Consider the following 27,056-nt stretch of genomic DNA (forward strand, 5'->3'; position numbering starts at 1 on the left):
AACAGAGGAAAAATTCTTTCCATTAAGCTAAACTTCAACTCTGAATCAGCAAGGATTTTTAAGTGGAACTGGTCAATGATTTAAAATTATATCAATGTGATTTTTTTCAAATTTGTATCTTGGAACTGCCTGATACCAAAACTACACACAAACTGCATAGACTGGTCTGTACTGAACTTAGTGGGGGACAAGGGAGGTATTTCCAGAAAAGAAAAAAGGAAGAGGTTAGGATACATAAGTATGTTAATTTCTCTTTCTTACTCACTATTACTCTTTTCAACACTTAGGTAAAATGACAGCAAAAAAAAAAAATCTAAAGCCAACATTCAAATGGAAGTGGGATTTCTAATTGTCAAGCTGGAGGAGTCTTCATTCAGTAAGTACCCCTTATGAGAGACAAAATGCAGCACCCTAATTTATCTGAGGGACAGCAAAAATAGAACATTCTGTTTGAAGACTAAAAATTGGACCTATAAAATACTAAGGTTTAGGGGTATCATGGAACTCTTTTTTTCCTTTCAAATAAATGTGGGGAAAAAATGGAACTGGACTAATGCCAAGAGAGGAAGTTTTGATACGATCAGAGTTTAGCTACTTTTAGAATAGCAGGGGTCACCTGAGAATTTTTCTGTCTCTTCGCAATCATCAACTACATACATCTCTGTAACTCTGCTTCACTTTGGGAAGCAGCACACTCTACCATATCTTATCCATCAAGAAGACTGATTAAAAACAGATCCACCATATATACACCAAAATATTCATAGCAGCACTGTGTGGTAATAAAAAGCTGTAATAGAACTCTGTGCTAAACAACTGAGTAGCTGAATAGAGAGAGCATGGTAAATAAATCTAAGGAATGATAAATATTAAATCTTCAGAGAAGCTTAGAATAATATAAACTAACATAAAGTTGATATATGTGTAATATGAACGAAATAACTAATACGAACTTAAAAGAGAGACTCCAAGGAAAAATATGCACAAAAACAGATGCAGGGTCAATGAAATTATTTTTTTAAATATTTTGATATAATTATTTCCTTTGTAATCCTATGTATTTTATTCTATTCATATAAAAACATTATTCTGAGAAGGGGTCCGTAAGCTTCACTATACTGCCAAAGGAGTTCATGACATAAAAAAGGGTGTAGTATAGTGCTATGTGGTATAGTGGTCTGAGAATTGGCTGTGGAGTCAAGCTAGACTAGAGAGAAATGTCTGTGGTAGCAAGGGAGCAGAGAGAAGTCTCTCTAGGCCAGAGGGTTCTCAAAAGAATACAGAATAAAATAAGCAGAGCCAGAGTATACGATCACTACAACAATGTAAGTGAAAAGAACACTAAAAGGAAGCTGAGCTCTTAGTAATTAAAATAACCAGTTTTGGGGGGCAGAGCCAAGATGGCGGAGTAGAAAGACGCACATACACATAGCTCCGAACCCACAACCCATAGAACATCTACAAAGAAGTAACTCATGGCGAATTCTGCACCCAGAGGCCACAGAACGTTGGAGCGAGGGAGATTTCTGTTCAGGAGAGACCTGCAAACCTCTCGCAAAAGGTCCTTCGCACCGCGGACTGGGCGCCGGGACTGGGAGCTGAGTACAGCCCTGTTGCGGCCCCAGCACCGAGAGGAAAAGATCCGAGCAGGCTTCAGGGGTGGGATCTCCAGCAGCCACGCGGGTCCCTCCACCCACAGGTGACGGGGGTCGGTGAGAGGGTCTCTTTGGCGGGTCGAGAGGGGAGTGGGGTGCCCCCATAACTCAGGCCCCCTCGGGAGGCAACAGCAGAGGCAGGAGCAGACCAGGGCTCCCCAAGCAAGCAGGAGCCCTGATCCATTGTTGAAGGTCTCTGCATAAACCCCCTGAGGGAACTGAGTCCCGAGTGGCAGCCCTGCCCCAACCTGAGCAACTGAACTTAATCTCACACTGAATAGCAGCCCTGCCCCCACCCAAAGCACTGAGGCTGGGAAGCAGCATTTGATTCTCAGACCCTAAGCGCGGGCTGGGAGGATCCGGAGGCAAGGTGGGTGTGAGGAGAATATTCAGAGCTCAAGTCACTGGCTGGGAAAATGCCCAGAAAAGGGAAAAAAACCAAGACTATTGAGGGTTACTTTCTCAGTAAGCAGGTTTCTCCTCCCCTCCCTTCTGATGAGGAAGAGCAGTGCTCACCATCAGGGGAAGACACGGAAGTCAGTGCTTCTACATCCCAGCCCACTCAATGGGATCAGTTCTGGGAAAAGGTCTTAAAGAGCCCAAACAATTTTCAAAATCATAATAGAGAGGTGAAGGAAAAACTGGAAAGAGTAATAAAAGACTTGCAAGCAAAGTATGAACAACAAATCAGCACCCTGCTAAAGGAGACCCAAAAAAATGCGGAAGAAAATAACACCCTGAAAAATAGGCTAACTCAATTGGCAAAGGAGGTTCAAGAAGCCAAGGAGGAGAAGAATGCTTTCAAAAGCAGAATTAGCCAGATGGAAAAGGAGATTCAAAAGCTCACTGAAGAAAATAATTCTTTCAAAATTAGAATGGAACAGATAAAGGCTAATGACTTTATGAGAAACCAAGAAATCACAAAACAAAACCAAAAGAATGAAAAAATGGAAGATAATGTGAAATATCTCATTGGAAAAACAACTGACCTGGAGAACAAATCCAGGAGAGACAATTTAAAAATTATGGGCCTACCTGAAAGCTAGGATCAAAAAAAGAGCCTAGACATCATCTTTCATGAAATTATCAAGGAAAACTGCCCTGAGATTCTAGAACCAGAGGGCAAAATAAGTATTCAAGGAATCCACAGATCACCGCCTGAAAGAGATCCAAAAAGAGAAACTCCTAGGAACATTGTGGCCAAATTCCAGAGTTCCCAGGTCAAGGAGAAAATATTGCAAGCAGCTAGAAAGAAACAATTCAAGTACTGTGGAAATACAATCAGGATAACACAAGATCAAGCAGCTTCCACATTAAGGGATCGAAGGGCATGGAATAGGATATTCCAGAAGTCAAAGGAACTAGGACTAAAACCAAGAATCACCTACCCAGCAAAACTGAGTATACTACTTCAGGGGAAAAATTGGTCTTTCAATGAAATAGAGGACTTTCAAGCATTCTTGATGAAAAGACCAGAGCTGAAAAGAAAATTTGACTTTCAAACACAAGAATGAAGAGAAGCATGAAAAAGTAAATAGCAAAGAGAAGTCATAAGGGACTTACAAAAGATGAACTGTTTACATTCCTACATGGAAAGACAATATTTGTAACTCTTGAAACTATTCAGCATCTGGGTACTGGATGGGATAACACACACACACATGCACACGCACACGCACACACACATAGAGACAGAGTGCACAGAGTGAACTGAAGAGGAGGGGATCATATCTTAAAAAAAAAAAATGAAATCAAGCAGTGAGAGAAAAATATATTGGGAGGAGAAAGGGAAAAATGGAATGGGGCAAATTATCTCTCATAAAAGAGGCAAGCAAAAGACTTTTTAGTGAAGGGAAAAAGAGGGGAGGTGAGAGAAAAACATGAAGTTTACTCTCATCACATTCCACTAAAGGAAGGAATAAAATGCACAATCATTTTGGTATGAAAACCTATCTTACAATAGAGGAAAGTGGGGGATAAGGGGATAAGCAGGGTGGGGGGGATGATGGAAGGGAGGGCAATGGGAGGAGGGAGCAATTTGAGGTCAACACTCATGGGGAGGGACAGGATCAAAAGAGAGAACAGAAGTAATGGGGGACAGGATAGGATGGAGGGAAATATAATTAGTTCTTACACAACACTACTATTATGGAAGTCATTTGCAAAACTACACAGATCTGGCCTATACTGAATTGCTTGCCTTCCAAAGGGAAGGGGTGGGGAGGGAGGGAGGGCAGATTGGCAGACAGGGGCAATTAGAACGCTCGGTGTTTTGGGGTGGGGGGAGGGGACAAAAGGGGAGAAAATGTGGAACCCAAAATTTTGTGAAAATGAATGTTAAAAGTTAAATAAATTAATTTAAATAAATAAATAAATAAAATAAAATAAATAAAATAACCAGTTTTGGTCCTACAGAAAAAAAATGAAACATCTCTACCAAGAGGAGAGGGACATAAAGGGCAGATTTTTACACAAATTGTCAGGCACAGTCATTGTATCAATTTTTTCTGTTTAACTGCTCTTTATCACAACAGAGTTCAACTCCTGAAATTAGGGCAAGGAGAGGGATAACATCCAGAAATGACTGTGAAATAAAAACAAAGGGCATCAATAAAACTTATTTTTGAATAACAGGTTACTGAAGTCAATGACAACAGATGAAAGTTCATCCTGCTGAAAGCAATTATATGTAGGAAAGAAATGTGGATCCAGAAGTGTAGATCAGAAATCATCTTAACTCGACAGTAAGTGGCAGGGACAAAAACAGTATGACACAGCCATAAATAAAAGCCAGAAATTAACTAAAAATCTAGAAATATAGGCTGGTAGACTGTCTGAAGAGAGTTTTCCTTGCCTGACATTGAACTTTAAACTTATTTAGTCATACAAGCAAAAAAAAAACAAAACAGAAACAAATGATAGCTTATAATTTTCTACCAATTGAATTAATTTGCACAAAAGTAAGGAGATATTAATTGGCAAGTGAAGGCAATTTAAAAGGATGTGTCAGTTTAAATTTAAAATACCTTTTACAAATAATATGAAAAAAGCAAAATTTTTTATGACGAGGTAAAAGGAATAGACAGAATCTTGGAGCGCCAAGACAAACAGGTAAAAACAATTACCTGACTTGCTAAACTTTATTTAATATTGTACTATGAACTGCAATATACAACTGTTAAAAGTACAGTTCACAAAGAATTATTACTTCATTTAACAGTTGCCAGATTCTTCGTAAAAATCTATTTTTAATCCTATATTCTAGGTTTTACAATTTAAGAAGAACATAGATATTTTATATGGGAAGAAAGGTGAACAAGGAAAAAAATTAAGAGTGAAAAATAAAATTAAAACTTAAAGAACCAAAGTTCTTTATCCTAAAGAAAAGTTTCAGGAATTACATCAAAGTTAAGTATGAAACCAAACCAACTCTTCATTTTTACAAAAGATATTTGAAAAGAAATGAATTAAAAACTCCTAACAGTAGGAATTTTTCTTATATATAAGAATTTCTCTGCTCTAGCTAAAAGCATACCACTAAGTTGGTAAAAGACATTATAGCCTCTTTTCTGTATGTTTCTATATACACATAAGACAACTGTCTTTCTAGGTAGGATATATAAGAGTAAACAGTAAAGGTCCATCCTAGATCTAGAGCTGGAAGGGATCTCAAAGGTCATCTAGTGTAATGCTGTCATTTTACAAGTGAAGAAGTAGAGACAGGTCCAGGATGATTAATCAACTTGCTTAAGGTCACACTGGGAGGAAGCATCTGAAAGAGATTTTGACCTCAGGTCATCTTGACTGCACAGCCAGTGTTCAGACCATTATACCACATAGAGCTTAATGATTCCCAAGTGCTTTCATAAACAGTATTGCCTTTGATGATCAGAAAAACCAAATGAAGTCAATATTATTAACATTTCCCATTAAAGAAACTATGTCTCAGAGAAGTTAACTGATTTGCAAAAGGACACTATTGTAAATGTTAGAGATGGACCACAACCTATGTCTAAAGGCAGGAGCTCTTTTGATGACATCATCATTTCTTATGTTAAAAGGGTATACTGAGAAATGGGGATGCAGTCAAGATGGCAGAGTGAGAGCAACTACTCACCTAAGTTCTAAGACAAACTCCTTCAGATAACTCTAAAACAAGAATCTGAACAGATTTTGGAGTGGCAGAATCCAAGAGGAGACAGACTGTAGCAGATTTCCAGCCCAGGAAAGGCTGGAAGGTCAACAGGAAGGATCTGTTGCACAGGGCTAGAAAATCATACAGCACACGGGCTGGACCAGTGCAGTCCCCACTGTGGCAAGGCCGAGCAGGAAGCACCAGCGGTCTGAGGCAGCGGCTGCACTGCGAAATCTTGGGCGTATCAGCCCAGGACAGGAGTCCAGTGAAAGTGAGTGACAAGAGAGCCACAGAGTCCCAGGTAACTGCAGTAGCTGCTCCTGAGACTATAAGCCCACATAATGTCTGTAAGTCACCTACTTGAACTTCCAGGAGCCAAGATGGTAGATGATCAGTAAATACTCTAACCCTCCCCTTGCTGACCTTGAAAATTCCATAAAATATTTCCCCAGGAAAAATCCTGGAACAGTGGGATCAGCAGAAGAGACAAACAGTCTCTTAGCCCATGAGGCTAGGAAAATTCTAAAGACAGGTCCCTCCTCCTGTGGCTGAAGGGGACCAGTGCAAGACTGGAGCTGTCCCAGACAGCCCCACCTCAGCCAACCAGGAGGAGATCCTGAGCCCCAGTGGGGTGGAGCCGCAATTGTCAACACCAAGACCCTAGGTGTGCCTCAGCACAGCCAGGGGAATAGGAAAGACACTAGTGCAAACATTAGTTCACCAACCACTGAGCCTGCCTATGCTCAGGAGAGGAGACCTCCTGTGGCCAAATCACCCTTCCCCCAAGCTTAATGCAGCTAGCTCCAGCGAAACTCAGAAAGACTTCACCTGGCCTCTGCTTTGACACATCAGCCAGCTTAGCACCAGGTAAGCTACAGCATTCTAGCCTCTAGGTGGAAGAGCCAGAAGCCACAATAAACAAAGCCTTAAGTTCCAACTATAAGAACGGTGGGACAGAGCCCCTTGTGCCCCAGAAGCAGAGATCAACATTAAAAGCCAGGAAAAGGGCATCATGAGTAAGAAGCAAAGCAGAAAAGAAAAGACCATAGAATCTTTCTATGGGGACTCCAAACACCAAAACACGAACACCAAAGAGGGCAACATTGAGACTGTACTCCCATCTAAAACTTCAGAAGGTAATATGAACTGGTCTCAAGCCTAAAGAGCATTCTTGGAAGAGTTCAAGAAGGATTTTAAAAGCCAAATTAGGGAAATAGAGGAAAAACTGGCCAATGATTTTAAAAATATGAAAAAAAAATCACAGAAGAATTTAAAAGGAAAATTGGACTAATGGAAAAGGAATCATAAAACCTAACTGGGAAAACTGCACAAATGGAAAAGGAAATAGAAAAACTAATTGGAGAAAATAACTCCTTAAAAGGGACAATTGGACAGATGGAAAAGGAGATGTAAAAGTTAACTGAAGAAAATATTTGATAAAAATTAAAATCAGGCAGGTAGAAGCTAATGACTCTATGAGACATCAAGAATCAGTCAGATTCTAAAGAAAGAAAAGATAGAAGAAAATATAAAATATCTAACTGGAAAAACAACTGACCTGGAAAATAGATCCAGGAGAGAAAAATCTAAGAATTATTGGTCTACCAGAAAGCCATGAAGAAAAAAAGAGCCTGGACAATATCTTCCAAGAAATCATCAAGAAGTCATCTGCCCAGAAGTCCTACATCCAGAGGGCAAAATAGTCATCGAAAGAATCCACCATTTACCTCCTGAAAGGGATCCCAAACAAAAAATACCAAGGAATATCGTTGCCAAATTCCAGAACTATCAAGTGAAGGAGAAAATATTGCAGGCAGTAAGGAAGAAACAATTCAAATATTGAGGAGGTATGGTCAGGATCACACAGGACCTAGCAGCTTTTACATTAAAAGATCAAAGGGATTAGAATATGATATTCCATAAGGCAAAGAAGCTGGGACTACAACCCAGCAAAACTGAGCATAACATTTCAGGCAAGGAGACAGACATTCAATGAAATAAGGATTTCCAGACCTTCTTGAGGAAAAGGTCAGAGCTCAATAGAAAATTCAATCTTCAAACACAAGTATCAAAAGAGGCATAAAAAGGTAAATAAGGGGGAAAAAAAACCTTGTTATTCAATATGGGCAAACTGTTTACATCCCTAGAAGGGAAAATGATACTTGATAATCTTGAGAATTGTATATCTATTATGATATATAAAAGGGATATACATAGATAGAAGAGGTGGGATAAAGTAAATGGTGTGATGATAAAAATGTGATTTAAGGGTACGAAAGGACTGTAATGGGAGATGTGAAAAGTAAGAGGAAGAAAAAGGTAAACTACATCACAGGAAGAGGCACAAAATTATTTTACAGTAAAGGAAAAGAGGGGAAGGAGATAAGCATTGTTTGAGATTTACTCTCATCTGATTGGGTTCAAGGAAGGAACAACAAAACTCAGTTAAGTATAGAAATCTAACTAGCCACACAGGCCGTAGGAGAGGAAGGGGGAAAGAAAAGAGAGGGGAGGCTAAAATAGAGGGAAGAAGTACTAAGGGAAAAGGATAGTAAAAGGGAGGGAGGATGAAAAAAGGAAGGGAAGATTGAGGGAGGCGGTGGTTAAAAATTAAAACTCTATTGTGGAGGAGAAGGCAGAAAGGAGAACTAAAAGCATAAATGGGAGGAAAGAGGATGAAGGGGAAGACACAAATAGTAATCATAACTGTGAATGTGAATGGAATATACTCTCCCATAAAATGGAGACAGCAGAATGGATTAAAAACCAGAATTTTTTGAAACGGGGGAATTCACACAGGGTAAAAGTAAAAAGGTTGGAGCAGAATATATTGTGCTTCAGCTGATGTAAAAAAAGCAGGGATAGCAATCCTAATCTCAGACAAAGCAAAAGCAGGAACAGATCTAATCAAAAGAGATAAGGAAAGCAACTATATCTTGCTAAAAGGCACCATAGACAATGAAGCAGTATCATTACTAAACATATATGCTCCAAGTGGTATAGCATCCAAATTCTTAGAGGAAAAGTTAAAGGAGTTACAGGAAGAAATAGAGAGAAAAACTATACTACAGGGGGACTTCAACCTCCCCTCACTCTGCATTTGATAAATCTAACCTCAAAATAAACAAGAAAGAAGTTAAGGAGGTGAATAAAACTCTGGCTAAGGTAGATTAAGAGAGATCTCTGGAGAAAACTGAATGGGGATAGAAAGGAATATACCTTTTTCTCAGCAGTACATGGCACATATACAAAAACTGACCATGTAATAGGTCCAGTGCAGAAAGGCAGAGATAGTCAATGCATCCTTCTCAGATTATAATGCAATAAAAATTATATGTAATAAAAGGTCATGGAAAGACTGACCAAAAATTAATTGGAAACCAAATAATGTAATCCTAAAGAATGAGAGGATTAAACAACAAATCATAGAAACAATCAACAACTACATTCAAGAGAATGCCAATAATGAGACAATCTGCCAAATCTTATGGGATACTGCAAAAGTAGTTCTTAGGGGAAGCTTTATATCTTTGAATGGCTACATGAATAAAATAGATAAAGAGGAGGTCAATGAATTGGGCATGCAGCTAAAAAAGCTCAAAAAAGAACAAACAGAAACTCTCCAAGTAAATACCAAATTAGAAATACTGAAAACCAAAGGAGATTACTAAAATTGAAATTAAGTAAACTATTGAACTAATAAACAAAACTAAGAGTTGGTTTTATGAAAAAAACAATAAAACTGATAAATCCTTGGTCAATTTGATTTAAAAAAAGAAAGAAGAAAACCAAATTATCAATATCAAAAATGAAAAGGGTGAACTCACCTCAAATGAGGAGGAAATTAAAACAATAATTAGAAATTACTTTGCCCAACTGTATGCCTATAAATTCAACAATCTAAATGAGATGGATGGTAATTTTAAAAAATATAAATTGCCTAGATTAACAGAAGAGGAAGTTGAACACTTAAATAAGTCCATCTCAGAAAAAGAAACTGAACAAGCCATCAATGAACTCCCTAGGAAAAAATCTCCAGGACCAGATGGATTTACAAGTGAATTCTATCAAACATTTAAAGAACAGTTAATTCCAATACTAAATAGACTTTTTGGAAAAATTGAGGAAGGAGTCCTATCAAATTCTTTTTATGATACAAATATGGTTCTGATACCTAAACCAAGAAGAGCCAAAACAGAGAAAGAAATTTATAGACCAATTTCTCTAATGAATATAGATGCAAAAATTTTAAATAAGATATTAGCAAAAAGAATACAGCAACTTCTCATGAGAATAATACATTATGATCAGGTAGGATTTATACCAGGAATGCAGGGCTGGTTCAATATTAGGAAAACAATTAGCATTATTGATCATATCAACAAGAAAACTGACAGAAGCCACATGATGATCTCAATAGATGCAGAAAAAGCTTTTGACAAAATACAACACCCAGTCCTACTGAAAATACTGGACAAGCAAAGAAATAAATGGAACTTTCCATAAAATAATAAGCAGTATCTACCTAAAACCATCAGCTAGCATTATATGCAATGGGGATAAGCCAGATGCATTTTCAATAAAATCAGAAGTGAAACAAGGATGTCCATTATCATCACTGTTATATATGGTACTAGAAATGTTACCTGTAGCAATAAGAGAAGAAAAAAGAAACTGAAGGAATCAGAACAAAGAAGAAACTAAGTTATCACTCTTTGCAGATGATACGATGATATACTCAGAGAATCCCAGAGAATCAAGTAAAAAACTACTTAAAATAATAAACAACTTTGGCCAATTTGCAGGTTACAAAATAAACCCACATGAATCATCTGCATTTCTATTTGTTACTAACAAAACCCAACAGCAAGAGATGAAAAGAGAAATCCCATTTAAAGCTACGGAAGACACTCGCAGACACTACGAAATATCTGGGAGTCTAGTTGCCAAAATAAACCCAGGGACTGTAATACAAACACAATTACAAAACACTTCGCACAAATAAAGTCAAATCTAAGTAAGTGGAAAAACATCCGTTGATCATGGGTAGGCCAAGTCAATACAATAAAAATGACATTTCTACCAAAATTAATTTACTTAGTGCTATACCAATCAAACTACCAGATAATCATTTTCTAGAGACATAAAAAATAGTATCAAAATTCATCTGGAAGAACAAAAGGTCCAGAATGTCAAGGGAATTAATGAAAAGAAATGCTAGGGAAGGTGGCCTAGCCCCACCAGATCTCAAATTGTATAAACCAGCAATCATCAAAATCACTTGGTAAGGCTAAGAAACAGAAGGGTAGAGCAGTAGAATAGGTTAGGTACTCAAGACAAAGTAGTCAATGAATATAGCAATCTACTGTTTGATAAACCCAAGGACCCCACTTTCTGGGATAAGTCACTGTTTGACAAAAATTGCTGGGAAAACTGGACAACTGTGATGGAAAATGGGCACAGACCAATGCCTAACACTGTACACAAGAATAAAGTCCAAATGGACACATGATAATAGGTATAAAGATTGATACCATAAACAAATTAGGGGAGCAAGGAATAGTGTTTTTGTCAGATTTATGGGATGGAGAAATTTTTGACCAAACAAGAGATAGAGAACTGTTACAAAGTGTAAAATGGATAATTTTGATGACATCAAATTGAAAGGTTTTTGCACAAACAAACCCAATGTAACCAAGATTAGGAGGGAAGCAGAAAACTGCGAAAGAATTTTTGCAACTAGTGTCTGTGATAAAGACCTCATTTCTAAAATATACAGAGAACTGAATCAAATGTACAAGAATACAAGTCATTCTCCAATTGATAAATGGTCAAAGATATGAACAGGCAATTTTCAGAAGAAGACATTAAAAATATCTATAGTCATATGAAAAAATACTCTAAATCACATTGATTAGAGAGTTGCAAATCAAAACAACTCTGAGGTACCACATCACACTATGTAAGATTGCCTAACATGACAAAGTAGTAAGATGATAAATGTTGGAGAAAATGTGGAAGGGTTGGAACACTAATTCATTGTTGGTAGTGCTGCGAGCTGATCCAACCTTTCTGGAGAGCAATTTGGAACTATGCCCAAAGGGCTACAAAAATGTGCATACCCTTTGACTCAGCAATATCACTTCTAGGACTGTATCCCAAAGAGATCAAAAAGTGAATAAGGGTCCTACATGTACAAAAATATTTATAGCAGCTCTCTTTGTGGTGCCCAAAAACTGGAAATCAAGGGGATGCCCATCAATTGGGGAAAGGCTAAACAAGTTGTGGAATATAAATGTAATGGAGTACTACTGCACTATAAGAAATGATGAACAGGAAGACTTCAGAGAGGCTTGGAAAGACTTATATGAACTGATGCTGAGTGAAAGGAGCAGAACCAAGAGAACTTATACACAGCAAAAACCACAGTGTGTGAGGAATTTTTCTGGTAGACTTAGTCCTTCATAGCAATGCAAAGACCTAAAAAATTCCCAGTGATCTTCTGAGGCAAAATGCCTTCCACATCCAGAGAAAGAACTATGGATTTGGATCGCAGAACAAAGAAGACCATTTTCTTTTGTACTATGTTTTTTGTTTTGTTTTATGGTTTCTCCTATTCATTTTAATTCTTTTATGCAACATGACTAAAGCAAAAATGTTTTAACAGGAATGTAATAGAAGCTATATAAGATTGTATGCTGTCTCAGGGCGGGAGTCTGAAAGAGGAGAAAGGAGGGAGAAAATTCTAAGATATGTGCAAGTGATTGTAGAACAGTGAAAACAAAATAATTTTTTAAAAAGCGTATACTCAAATAACATGCCACATCATCATTTTGTAAAGATGTAAAATAGTTTTCCAGTAAATCTCAAGAGGAAAGTCAAGGTATTATAAGAAAACTGGCAAAAAGCACTTACCCATTAATGTTATAAGTTTATTCTTCAGCTGTGTATCTAAACGTGCAATCATCATCTCCACTGCATTTCTAATTTCTCGAACACGTTCATCCTTTGCACTTCGTACTGCCTCTACATTTCTTTCCTAAGGGATTAACAAGTTAAAAGTTTTTTTATTTGAAAATGTCAACAAAAACAAATACAACTTACTAGTCAATTTCTCTGGAAGGCTTTTGACTGCCAAAAACTAACAATAAAATGTAAACTAAATTTATACAAAATGTATACAAAAAAGCTGCCAATGGACCTGAAAAAATAAAAAAAATAATTTTTTAAAATGTATTTCTCAATTCAAGTGTAAATTGAAACTTAATGAAAGGAAGGCCCACAAGTTCTCCTAAAAGAGGTTAAGAAGTTAACTCTATTATCCATCAAAGAGTAATAGGTCCCTTCTTCCCTAGAGCAGGTAGAAGGTGAACAGTAGAGAGCTTCTCTCTCATCCTCCATTTAAGGATGGGGCTCAGATAAGATGGCAGAGTAGAGGGAATATTCTAGCTGAACTCTTTCCAATATTGCTCTCTAAACAACTTTAAAGAAACACCTCAAATCGAATTCTGAGTGACACAGCCAACATAAGATTGGAGTGAAACATTTTTCCAGCCCAAGACAACTCAGGAGGTTGGAAGGAAAAGTATATGACACTGGGTGGGAGCTGGCCAGGAGTACAGCCTGACAACAACACCAGTTGTGGGCCTTGGAGGTGTGATGGCAATAACAGCAACAGCAGTTTCAGGCACTCTCATCACCTAGAGACAGTAAGCGGATTTCACAACTGGTCAAAAAGAGATTAGAGAAGACTTCTGTGTTGGCACTGAGTGCAGAATCAGGTAATGCTTGGCAATTCCACTGCCCATTATTCAGATCTGGGTTGCAGTTCCAAAGCATCAAGGAGTTTCTGCAGTTGCCAGGGAGCAGGGGGATTGGTCACAATTACAGAACGAAGAGAGAGAAGGGGACCTTGTTCCAGATCACATTAGGGTTTGTGGTTACAAGGTAGGACTAGAGTACAGACCAGGAGAGCAGTGATCACACCTCTCCCCAGATCATACCACAATTAGAAGCATGGAAAACTTACAATTCCTCAGAACTAGACAGATAAAGCCTAAAGCTTGGGGCAGTGACCTTCCTCCTCCAAAGTGAACAGAGCCCAACTCTCATAAAATTGAAAGTAAAGAAATAGGCTGAAAAATAAGCAAATAACAGAAACAAAAAAAGAACATGACCATAAAAAGGTACTATGGTGGTAAAAAAGCTCAAGACACAAACTCTGAAAAAGACGACCATGTGAAAACATCTATATAAGCAAAACCTCAACAGAAAAATGCAGATTGGACCCAGGCCCAACGAGAATTCCTAAGGGAAAAAAAAGGGGGGGGGAGGGTATGGGGGAGGCAGCTAGGTGGCCCAATGGATAGATACCCACCCTAGACTCAGGAGAACCTGATTTCAAATCCAACTTCAGACACCTGACACTTACTAGCTATGTAGCACTGGATAAATCACTTAACCCCAACTGCCTCACACACAAAAAAAAATAGAACAAAAAAGAATTCCTGAAAAAAGCAGGCAGAGATCAGTGCCTTTTTCTATTTGTAGAAAAAGAAATGCACTATCCTCAATGTTTAGCTTAGCACAATGACTGACACATAATAAACATAAAAAAATAGTAAAAAAGTCTGTTTCTCGAGGAAATTTTGTACATTCTGTACTAACGTGTTTATTTTTCTTCCAATTCATTTACTTCCTTTTCCACTCTTTACTTGACTCCATGAAGCAATAAATATTCTAGTATTGAAAAACTGAAAAATACCAGAAAATTTAAGCTACCTCCTATCAAAAACAACTGACATGGAAAACAGATAAAAGCTAAATAATCTAAGAATAATTAAACTATCAGGAAAAACCTAATCATAAACAAAGCCTATATACTATGTATTTCAAAAAAATCATGAATAATAAAAACTATACAGACCTATTAGAACCAGAAGACAAAGTGAAAATAGAATCTACCAGTCACCTCTAGAGAGAAACCTCAAATGAAAATTCCCAATAACACAATAGCCAAAATTCAGAGCTTCCCGGTCAAAAAAAAAAAATCTCCAGTAGCCAAAAGAAAGGGTTCAAATATCACAGTAAGGATCACACCATAACTGGATATTTCTTACCATGAGAAAGGACAGGAAAGTCTGAAATCTCTTTATTCCTAAAACCAAAACACAAAGGCCAATAACCAAGAATAACTTAACCCTGCAAAACTAAGCATAATTTTAAGGGAGGAAATGGGTGGTTAAGAAAGAGGTGGATTTTTTCATGTCTATTTAACTTCCAATTCCTGATAAAGAGGCCAGAATTGAGGATATTTTGGAATAAAAACATAAAGAGGCAAGAAAAACAGAAATGCAAATACATTTGAGTAATTATAAGGCATTTTCTCAAAACCCTAATGTCTTCAAGAGTCATAGGGACAGAGGGCCTGGGAGTTCTGTTATATTGTCCATGACCTTAAGAGGAAAAAAATAAAAGGGAAGGAAAAAGGAATAAAGTAGGGAAAAAAGGGCGAGTCAACTTACTATCATGTATATTTGGTTCCTCATTCAGGGGAACTGCTTGTTATGTTTTATTTTTGCTTTCTTTCTGTTTTAGTTTTTCTTGTCTTCTTCCACTGCTGCTCAAGCCTTCAGCGATAGCTTTAAAGCCAGATTAGACTCAAGTGGATAACAAACTCTCATTTCAAACCTCACACTAATCTCTTCAGTTTTGTTAGATACATGTAAAGTTCTAGTCTATTCAACTTAATCAACACCCTATCCTGGTGAAATATCCTTTCCTGGATACAGTCAAGTACACTTCCTTTTGTTAGTTATTAGATAATCTGCAAGTATCTCATTTCATTCTAATCTCAAACTTGAACTATCAGAGAGGCATGAGTTAGACGTGGCCTACTATAACTGGAAGCCTCACAATTATAAGAGGGTTTGAGGAAGGCAGATATTAGTAAACATAAGGGAGAACATAGAAAAGAGTTGAAAAAGATATACAGGCATGGCTGGGCTTCAATTTGTATCACTACAAGAAATACCAGCATCAATGAAATTCTAAGTTTTGGGAGAATATTCTACACAATAAAGTAATTTAAGGCTACATCACAGCCTATAAAATCCCAAGAGTGAATTATTATATCTTCACCTATGTTACAAGCTAGTTTTGAAAATATACTGAATCTGGCGGAGGAGTCAAGATGGCGGAGTGGAAAGATGCATATACTCTAGCGCTTCCCCCACAGCCCACAAAATACCTGTAAAAAATGACTCTCAACAAATTCTAAAGCAGCAGAAGCCACAGAACAACAGAGTGAAAGAGATTTCCAGCCAAAGGTAAACTGGAAGGCTGACAGGAAAGGTATATCCCACAGGATGCAAAGCAGAGCCCAGCCCTGGTCACGTGGCACTGGGAGGAACAGGACCTGAATAGACCTCTGGGGAAGAATTACCGGCAGGGAGGGTCTCAGATCCCTCAACCCACAAAGGACAAAGAAAGCTTCAAAGGTCAGTGTGGGAGGACTTTCCCAGCTGGGTGAGAGGGGAGCAGGGTCCCTCCACCACTGGCCCCAGGCAGCAGCAACAGCAGCAGGTGGTGGGCAGCTACAGTGGCCGGTGGTCATGGAAGCAGACTGAGTTCACTGTCCAAGTGGCTCAGCTTAAAGCCTCTGGGGGAGCAGGGGATCTGAACCTCAGTCCTCAGTGGTGGACCCACACCCACCCAAAGCCTTGGAGGAATTGAGTAGCTGATCTGAATCTCAGCCCTGAGCACCGTCCTGGAGAGAGGAGAAGCACTGGGACCCTCCTCTTGACTAAGGATTGAGAAGTCAAGTAACTGGCTAGGAAAATGCCTAAAAAAGGGAAAAAAAATAAGACCATAGAAGGGTACTTTCTTAGTGAACAGGTGTCTCCTTCCATCCTTTCAGATGAGGAAGAACACTGCATACTGTCAGAGGAAGTCAAGGCTTCTGCCGCCAGTACCTCCAAAATGAATATGAAATGGGCTCAGGTCATAGAAGAGCTTGAAAAGCAGGTCAGCAACTTGCTAAAGGAGAACCAAAAAAATGCTGAGGAAAATAACACCTTTAAAAAAAGGCTAACTCAATTGGAAAAAGAGGTCCAAAAAGCCAATAAGGAGAAGGCGGCTTTAAAAAGCAGAATTAGCCAAATGGAAAAGGAGGTTCAAAAGTTCACTGAACAAAACAGTTCATTAAAAATGAGAGTGGAGTTCAGGGAAGCTAATGACTATAGGATGAAACAAGAAGTTACAAAACAAAACCAAAAGAATGAAAAAATAGACGGTAATGTGAAACATCTCATTGGAAAAACAACTAACCTGGAAAATAGATCCAGGAAAGACAGTTTAAAAATTATAGGATCTGAAAGCCATGATTAAAAAAAGAGCCTAGACATTATCCTTCATGAAATTATCAAAGAAAACTGCCCTGATATTCTAGAACCAGAGGGCAAATAAATACTGAAAGAATTCACTAATCACCTCCTAAAAGAGACCCAAAAAGAGAAACTCCTAGGAATATTGGGGCCAAATTTCAGAGCTTCCAGGTCAAGGAGAAAATATTGCAAACAGCTAGAAAGAAACAATGTGAGTACTGTGGAAATACAATCAGGATAACACAGGATCTGGCAGCTTCTACATTAACGGATCAAAGGGCTTGGAATAGGATATTCCAGAAGTCAAAGGAACTGGGATTAAAACCAAGAATCACCTACCCAGTAAAACTGAGTATAATACTTCAGAGGAAAAAATGGTCATTCAATGATATAGAGGACTTTCAAGCATTCATGATGAAAAGATCGGAACTGAATAGAAAATTTAACTTTCAAACACAAGAATCAAGAGAAGCATGAAAAGGTAAACAGGAAAGAGAAATCATAAAGGTGTTTCTAAAGCTGAACTGTTTACATTCCTACATGGAAAGATAATATTTGTAACTCCTGAGGCTTTTCTCAGTATTTGGGTAGGTGGAGGGACTATACACACACATACACACATATAATCAGAAGAGATGACATCCACAAAAAATTAGATTAAATTAAGGGGTGGTGAGAGAGGAAAATACTGGGAGGAGAAAGGGAGAAATGGAAAGGGACAGACTATCACTCATAAAAGAAAAATCTTTTTCAATGGAGGAGAAAAGGGAGGAGGTGAGAGGGGAAAAGTGAAGCTTACTCTCTTCACATATGGCTTAAGGAAGGAATAACATGCTCACCAAATTTGGTATGAAAATCTATCTTATACTACAGGAAAGTAGAGGAAAAGGGGACAAGTGGGGTGAAGGGGATAATAGAAGGGAGGGCAAATGGGAGAAGGGAGTAACTAGAAGTAAACAATTTTGGGAAGGGACAAGGTCAAATGAGAGAATAGAAAAAAAGGGGGGGGACAGGGTAGGATGGAGGGTAATATAGTTAGTCTTATTATGGAAGTCTTTTGCAAAACAGGAATGGGTGGGGAGGGAAGGAGAGAAGTTGGAATTCAAAGTATTAGAAACAAATGTTGAGAATTGTTATTGCGTATAACTGGGAAATAAAAAATACAGGTAATGGGGCATAGAAATGTACCTTGCCCTACAAGAAAAGACAGAAGATGGGGATAAGGGAAGGGTGGGGTATAACAGAAGGGAGGGCACATTGAGGAAAGGGGTAACCAGAATGCAAGGTGTTATGGGGTGGGGAGAGGGGAGAGATGAGGAGAAAAATTGGAATTTAAAATTTTGTGGAAATGAATGTCGAAATCTAAAAAAAAATAAAACTATTTTTTTTAAAAAAGAAAATATACTGAATTTTACAGGAAATAATAGGCATATATGTTTGCCAAACCCTTGATATCTCTGAATCAAATGAAAAAAGCATTTATCAAATAACTATGTGCTAGGCTAAACACCAAAGATACATGTACAAAAATCAAGAGTCCTTTCCCTCAAGGAGCTTACATTCTATTAGTGAAAGACAAAACATAGGGGGAAAGGAATAGCCAGGAAAAGGTGTTTTGGTCTAAGAAGTGCAAGTGCTGGTGAATGGAGTCATGAAGCAATTAATTGATGTACCTTTCGTAATGGCAGAATTGATTTAATTATTGTTCCCATAGTAAGAGCAAATTGGGGAAGAAGGATAAGGTGTGGGGAGACAAGGTTACTTGACATGGCAAGAAGATGTCCAGAGTGGAATGTGGTAAGTCTGGGGACATCTAAATAGGGTAAATTATTTGGTCCTCCAAATGACAGTTCCAGTGTTCAGTCGAAGGAAGAGGAAGACAGTAAAACTCGGTGCTGATATTTTCTAATAAATATCAAGATGTGAACACTATATATCAAAGATGGCTTTTGGCCAAAAATATCATACCCAGCAAAGTTAAGCATAATTCTGAATGAATAAACTGGACATTTAATGAATGTCAGACTTTCAGGACTTAGTTTAAAAAAAAAAAAACCTGAAGAAGATTTGACATACGAGAGCCAAGAGACATAAGGTCCATAACAAAGACCAATTACAAGGGACCCAATAAGGACAGACTGTTTACCTTTTATGTATGTAAAACGTATATGTCTAAGATTGCTATTAATAACTGGGTGGTTCATAAGAAAGACTGGGGTAGACATGAGCATGATATGACTTCAAAAAAGTAAAACCATTCAGAAACAGCTAAAGAGTAATTCAAATGAGGTACAGGAGGAAGAACCAATACAGAGTGATTAAATGGGGAAGGAGGGCTGTTAGTTCTGGAAACCTACTTTCTTCAAGAATGGGTTCAAGAGGGAAAAATACATCTATATATCTAGAAGAGTATAAAAGTCTTCTAAATTCAGAAAGACTCTTATCTCCAAGTATTTTGGCAACCAAGTGATGAATTTTTTTGGCTCTAGAAATTCTTTATATGTAATTGGCAGAAAAAATAAAATACTATTAAGGGAAAAAAACATGGAAAGACTTGCATAAAATAATAAAGAGTGAAATGAGCAGAACCAAAAGAACATTGTATATAGTAACTGTAATACTGTTTTAAGAAAAACTCTGAGCAGGTAAGTTATTCTGATTATTAAAAATACCTAGATGAATTATAAAGGACATGAAGAAAGATGCTATCTGCCTTCAGAGAAAGAACAGATAAACAGATGTACAGAAGAATTTTACATATGCATACACACACACACACACACACACACACACACACACACACACACACACCCCTATTTGTATCTAATGGTAGCCCTCTCTATTTACATGATAATTTTACTGTATTTCTGAAAACAATACCAAATCATACATAGTAATGTGGAGGGAATTATGATTTTTTTATAATAACAGATATATGTAATGAATATACTAATAAATTAGATTTTTCAGAAGTGCCTTTTCAGCTTGTGACTCAAACTCACTGTCAATACAGCTTTGAACTGATCAATCAAACTTTGACAAGGCTCACAATCACTGGCATCCTTCTGCCTTCATATCTGAAGTGAAGTGCATCAAAGACTGTAGAACTTGTTCCCATAACAGAACTCTGGTCCTGTGACCCTCCAAGTAAAGACCTTCAAAGACTCAAGCAATATTGCTTCCATAGGAATCCAGAATTGTTGTATCCTTCTTCCATTTGTGGGTTTATTATGGGAAACCACTCAGGCCCTAGCAATGATTGTTTGCAATCCTTCTTGCCACTTCTGATTTATGTACATAATCTCTGTCTTCAATTCAGCAAGGTGGAATTCTGAAACTAATTATTTAAAGGACTACCTGCATATTGGCACATTGTCTCTGGCCTGCTGCTTCGTCATTCGCAGCTTAGAAACTAGTTCAGTAAAATCCTGTTAACAGTAGATTTGCCATTTAATGTGCAATTATTTTCTTTATTGTATTGTTATGGAAATGCTTGTTTTCTTTCATAAATTAAAAATAACATGTAAAAAATTAAAAAGTGCCATATTGAGTCTTTTTCAACTTAGTAATATTTGCCTATCCTTTGAGGATCCAGGGTTACTACCTTCATGCCAGATGAGATAAGTCTCTTTTCTGACTCTGTTTCTCCCACACTGATCAGAGTAGGGATTTTTTTGCGGGGCAGGGAAGATTGGAAGGGGAGAATTAACATTCATATAGCATCTAGTATTTGCCAAGCATTGTGCCAAATGCTTTATAAACATTATCTCATTTGATCCTCACAACAACCCTTTGAGCTGGTGCTGTTATTATACTCATTTTACAATTGAAGAAACTAAGGCAAATAGAGATTAAGTGACTCACCCACAATTACAGAGCTGGCAAGTATCTAAGGCCATATTTGAACTTAAGGTCTACCTGAGTCTGGACCTAGTGCTCTATCCACTGCAGCAACTAACCAGATTTAGTGCATAAAGTATAGTACTTTTTAAAGTATTGTGTTCTAATTCAGAAGAGCTAAAATACATCTCCTTACCACAAAATCAGCTTTTCCCTCAGCAGCTATGGAGGAAAAGAGCTGAAGGGTAGCTAGGGGAACCAGTAATTAATTATTTGAATTTTTAAAGGTTCAACCACCACTTCCCACTTATTAGACTACAATAAAAAAGAACAATTGTTCCTATGGAAGGACAGAGGCTAGAGATTTCAATACAATTGCTACCTCTTTGTATTTCCATAAAACTAAAGAGTTAATAAATTAAGAAATATTAGTAGATACTTCTTAAAGTCCTTTAAAATTTCAGTTCATAAAAATTTAATTTGCAGGGGAAGACATTTGGAATATAAGGATGAATAAGAATTTAACAATCAAATCAGTCTTTATTAAGCACCTCTACATATGACATCATGCTATACATGAGAAATTCAAAGATAAAAAAACAAACAGTACCTACACGAAATTCAAAGATAAAAAAACAAACAGTACCTACGTACAAGAAGCTTAGACTCTATTGATACAAAACAAACATACAAAATAAATACAAGGTGATTTGGGGGGAATGGACTCACAATGAGGGAAGGAGATCAGGAAAGGAGTTACATAAAAAGGTAGGGCTTGTGCTTTGAAGTAAACTAGAAATTCCAAAAGGCATAAGGAAGAAGTACATTAAAGGAATGAGGAATAGCCTGTGCAAAGGAATGGAGATGGGAAATGAAATATAGGTATAATAAAGAAGAGTAAGGAGATGAGGACTGTTAATAGTAGTTCTGCAGGATCATATGGTCTTTGCCTGAACCAGAAAGTACATGAAGTGGAATAAAGTATATAATAAGGCTGGAAAAGTAGACTGAAGCCAAATCATGAAGGGCTTATGCCAAATAGGAAAGTGCATATTTCACCCTAGAGGTAATAGGGAGTCAAAGGTTTTTATTAAACAAAGGAATGACATGGAAAGTCCTATCACTTTGGCAGCTATGTGGAAAATAAATGTAAAGATTTTTTAGGGCTATCCTTACCACTTCTTGAACCAAGCTTATTAATTCCATGAGTCGTCGACGAAGTTTTGCTACCTCTTCGTTCACTTTAGTGACATGTTGCTCATAAATTTCCGCCAAAGGTTTAAAAGTGTGTCCACCATGCTATTTAAATTAAATAAGAAAAGTATCTTTAGACCATTTTAGGTTATGCATGATCATTCTTTAGACATAAGTCAGAACACACTCAAAACTAAATTTCAGGCTTGTAGGTTTCTTTAATGCTATTAAAGCTGGTAGAGTTTACTTAAAAATTCACCTTATCTGTATCAAGGTTCCTGTATGAATGACTACTCACAGGCTTGGATTTTAACAAAATACCTTAAAATCTTTACATGTGCCTAGATCATCAGCAAGGACCCCAGTGCACAAGATCAGCTTAACCAAGAGCTTTTTTCACACTATTTTGGGAGATCGAGTATTCATTCAAATTTATAATCAATTTAGAGTGTTACTTTTGCCTGTTAAAAAAAGGAGGGGAAGTCTATAAAAATCATCCACTTGTACTCACACAACTAGTTTTGTAGTTAAAATTCAAAAACACTTATCAAATTCTAGCTCTTAATTAGAAATTGGAATTATTAAATTTCTGTTACAATGACCTTCTGTCAGGCATTCTGAGAAGAAAAATAACAAGAATGGTCTGCTTTAGTGCTTTATCACTTAGTCACAAACTTTAAGAGGAAATTGTAGAAAATGTGATTTAATGTGTCCAATCAAGAAAATACAGGAAAGGATGGTGGCATACTTCAGTACCAAGTTGGAGGAACTTGAGAGTTTTCCTAGTCAGCATATTAATATTCAAATTACAGGAGGGTCTCATGGAACATAACATTACTTGGTCTTCCTAAAATTAAAAGTTTTTAATGGAGTACCTTCATATGGTCAAATAAGCTTTTCAAAAAAAAAAAATCAAAAACACTCACTCTCTCTCTCTCTGGAAGGCACTACATCCAGAAATGTGATATCTACAAGAAGCAGTCAGCCATAACACACAGAAGCTGACCTCAGAATAAGAACAAATGGGACCAAATCCTACCTCTGACACATATGTTTACGTGACCATGGTCAAATCACTTAACTTTTTAGTGTGACCACACAACACACTGACTGAAACAATGAAAATTATTTTGAAAAAAATCACTCAAGTAGTTTCAGGGCAAAGGCTCAGGTCCCCTGATTCCAAGTCTAGTGCTTTTCCCCCAACATTTCTCATAATAACAGAGCTGAGGTTACTCTAACAAATGTGGGAAACACTAACTTCTAAGCTAACCAATAAATAAAATGGATGGTTTGGACTACATGATCTCTAAGACAGTTCTACTGTTCTACTAGTGTATGATTCTCCAGTGAGTGCCCACTAGAAAGTGCTTAGTGATATATGGTACTGCCTCAAAAAGCTTATCATCTAAATGAGGGATAAAACAACACATACACACACAAGAAAAATAATATGCTTGACAATTCTACTCACCATTCCTCCCCAAAGAGCACACTGATGGCAGATACACTTCTTACAAGTCCAGCAGAACACACTAAGCTTTTCATGGTGATTTTCACATCTAATTTTTTCAATGGAAAAGAGAAATAAATAGTTAAGAATTCATACGACTTTTCTCCAAAAGTCAGGCATTTTTAAGGCACATCTCAAGGAATATAGCATAAAAGTCCTCCTTTGGATCTACTTCTATAGCTTTGATTAAGCAGACTAGAAAAAGTCATTTTTAAAACTATAAATTTTTGCTAATAGTCTAAATTAGCCCTTTAAAAACTACATGCCAACTTCTAAAACAAGATCACAAAGACAAACACCTCATAACCAGAAGCTGAAGATGATGCTGAGGAAGAATAATAATCATTTCAGAGATATCAGGCTGGCTTTTATTCATTCCTGGATATGGGCAATATCTATGATACCATGTATCAAACTTGGACTATTTCCCAACATGTATCCTTCAGATCACCTGGTCACTTTATTTTTTTTTTGTTGTGCCTTTTTTAAAAAAAATTAAATTATTTTTAATGTTTTTAAAAAATTTTAAATTTTAAAATTCTTTCCCTTTCCCCCAGACCTTCCTCTGCCAATTGAGAAGACGAGCAATGTGATATCATTTATACATGAGGAGTCAAGCAAAAAATACTCCCACATTGGCCAGGTTACCTCCCCCCAAAAAAGCAAGAAAAATAAAGAAAGTGAAAAAAATATGCTTCAATCTGCACTCAAATCAAGTTCTCTCTGTAGATGGAGAGTAGTTTTAATCATGAGTCCTTTGAAACTGATCACTGATCTATTGATCAGAGTGGCTAAGTCTTTCACAGCTGATTATCACTACAATATTTCTGTTACTAAATACAATATTCTCTTGATTTTACAAACTTTACTTTGCATCAGTTTATATGTCCTCCCAGATTTTTCTAAAAAAAAAAACCCTAATTATTTCTTATTGCACAATTAATATTCCATCACAAACATATGCCACGACTTGTTGAGCCATTCCCCAATTGATGGATATCCTTTCAATCCCCACTTCTTTGCCACCACAAAAGGTGCTATTATAAATATTTGTACATATAGATCCTTTTCTTTTTTCCCCTCTGATCTCTGCGATACAAACCTAGCAGTGGTATTGTTGGGTCAAAGGGTATACAAAGTTTTATAGCCCTTTAGGCACAGTTCCCAGTTGTCCTCCAGAATAGCTGAACCAGTTTATGACTCCACCAACAGCATATATTAATGTACCTATTTTTCCATATCCTTTCCTGGACTTGTCATTTTCCTTTTCTGTCATGTTAGTTAATCTAATAGGTGTAAGTGGTACCTTAAGAGTTGCTGTAATTTGCATTTCTCTAATCAATATTTAGAACATTTTTTCATACCATTGATATCTTTTTCTTCTTCTGAAAACTGCTTATTATATCCTTTGATCACTTTTCATTTATCAACTGAGGAATAGAACTTAAATTTTATAAATTTGGCTCAGTTCCCTACATATTTGAGAAATGAGGCTTTTATCAGAGAAACTCGCTGCCAGAAGTTTCCATTTTCTGCTGTCCTTCTAATTTTGGCCACATTGGTTCTGTTTGTACAAAACTTTGTACTTTCATATAATCAAAATTATCTATTTTACTTATGATCCTCTCTACCTCTTGTTTGATCATAAGCTCTTTCCTAATCCATAGATATGACAAGTAAATTTCTTCATGCTCTCATTTATTTGTTATCAACCTTAACGTCTAAATCAAGTCTAAACTCATTTTGACTTTACCTAGGTATAAAGTGAGAGATATTGGGTTTATGCCTAACCTCTGCCAAACTGCTTTCCAGTTTTCCCAGCAATTTTTGTCAAATAATGAGTTCTTTTGTCAAATAATGAGTCCCAAAACCGCAGAACTTTGGGTTTACTAAACACTACATTACTCTGGTCATTTATTACTATATAATGTGTACCTAATCTCTTCCACTGACCCACCTGGTTACTTCAGACAAATTTCACTTTAGGATTTCTAAGTCCTAGACAGGTTACAAGCCGCATTATGCGTCAGTATGTATGTATGTATGTAGTATGCCTGTAAATATTATTTGTAAAAGGGCTACCACACATAGTAATCAACATACATATGGCTAATTGTCTTGATACAATGCTGCATCATCAAGGAATATGCACAAAGCAATTCTATATACTCTCTCTATCTCTGAAAGAAACTGCTTTATTTTAGTATATTACAACAAGTACTTCACTTCACAAGGCACTGAATATTCAGTGAACCTTTGAGTGAGCATATTTCTATATATTTGATTCCTTAGTCTGAATAGCAAATGAACTACTATTCAGTTGATGGTACGAGCTAGATCGTCCAACTATATGGAATTTCTCTCAAAATATACAAAATTCAATTACATTTCTTAGTTGCCTACAGGAAAAAAGAAAACCATTAAAAAACTGGAATGTTTCACACAGTCCTTTCAAAAGACTCTTACAGGGAGCAGTCAGGACGACACTTAAGAAGTGACATCTTTCAAGCTGGTATATGATACATTAGAACCTTAGAAAAGGAAGAGACTTTGAAAGTCTTGATTTTACAATTAAGGAAGCTTGCACTAGAGCTTTAAATAACTTGCCCCCATTCTGATTTTTACCCTGAACCTTTCTTTATCTATAAAAATTCTCATTACTCCAGGTCAGACAATATTTTTGGAAAGAATTAAATACTCCAACATTCTGAGAGGGCAGAAAAAAATTTGACAAGATAATTTCTGAATTCTCTTCCAGCTCTGAAATGGTGATCCTAAAAACCTCCATAAAGCAGACATACCAATAACTAGCAACTGCAATTTATTTCACTCTTCCAGAAAGTCCTGAATCTAAATCCTAACCTCAGTCATTTCTCTCAGCCTCAGTCTCCTCTTCTATAAAATGAGGATAATAAAAACACCTTTCTACAAGGCCCAATAAGATCATACATGTAAAGATTCATAAACCTTAAAGCACTACAGAAATGTTAGCTGGGCTTAGAATTCTACAAGAATTCATGAATTTATAAAAACTTTAAAGAAGAATTTCCAAGAGCCAAGACACTCAAGTTCTGTAACTTTCCTGGACTCCCTTGCAAGCAAAACCAAAAACAAATACACCCTCCGATAATGTATCCATGCTGCATGTTCTCCATCAGAAAAAGAAAAAATCACAAACGCTGACCTGCCAATCAATATTTCTCAAAATAGCACCAAGAAACTGCCAGTTTGGAAATACTCTTTACCAATGCAGATCTGGCCTTGTTCTGTGTACCTTAGATGCTCTACAGGGAGTTGTCCTGGAGCACTAAACCTGTATGTGTCAGAAGTGGGAC

The 27,056-nt window shown here is 37.0% G+C and overlaps 1 protein-coding gene across 9 annotated transcripts in view; it reads right to left on the reverse strand.

Annotated features, from left to right (window-relative positions):
* TRIM37 (tripartite motif containing 37) overlaps positions 1-27,056 on the reverse strand; it is a 187,149-nt gene that overhangs the window by 146,378 nt on the left and 13,715 nt on the right. For all 9 annotated transcript variants that reach the window (XR_011975289.1, XM_072646851.1, XM_072646850.1 and 6 more), the window contains 3 exons: positions 23,683-23,770; positions 22,191-22,313; positions 12,706-12,829 (listed from right to left, as the gene is read on the reverse strand). Coding sequence is in view for 8 of the 9 variants with exons in the window: in XM_072646851.1 (XP_072502952.1) it covers positions 12,706-12,829; positions 22,191-22,313; positions 23,683-23,770 (335 nt within the window). In the remaining variant the exon portion in view is untranslated. The remainder of the gene's footprint in view (positions 1-12,705; positions 12,830-22,190; positions 22,314-23,682; positions 23,771-27,056) is intronic.

This window comes from Notamacropus eugenii, chromosome 2 (assembly GCF_028372415.1).
Source record: "Notamacropus eugenii isolate mMacEug1 chromosome 2, mMacEug1.pri_v2, whole genome shotgun sequence".
Classification (NCBI taxonomy): Eukaryota; Metazoa; Chordata; class Mammalia; order Diprotodontia; family Macropodidae; genus Notamacropus; species Notamacropus eugenii.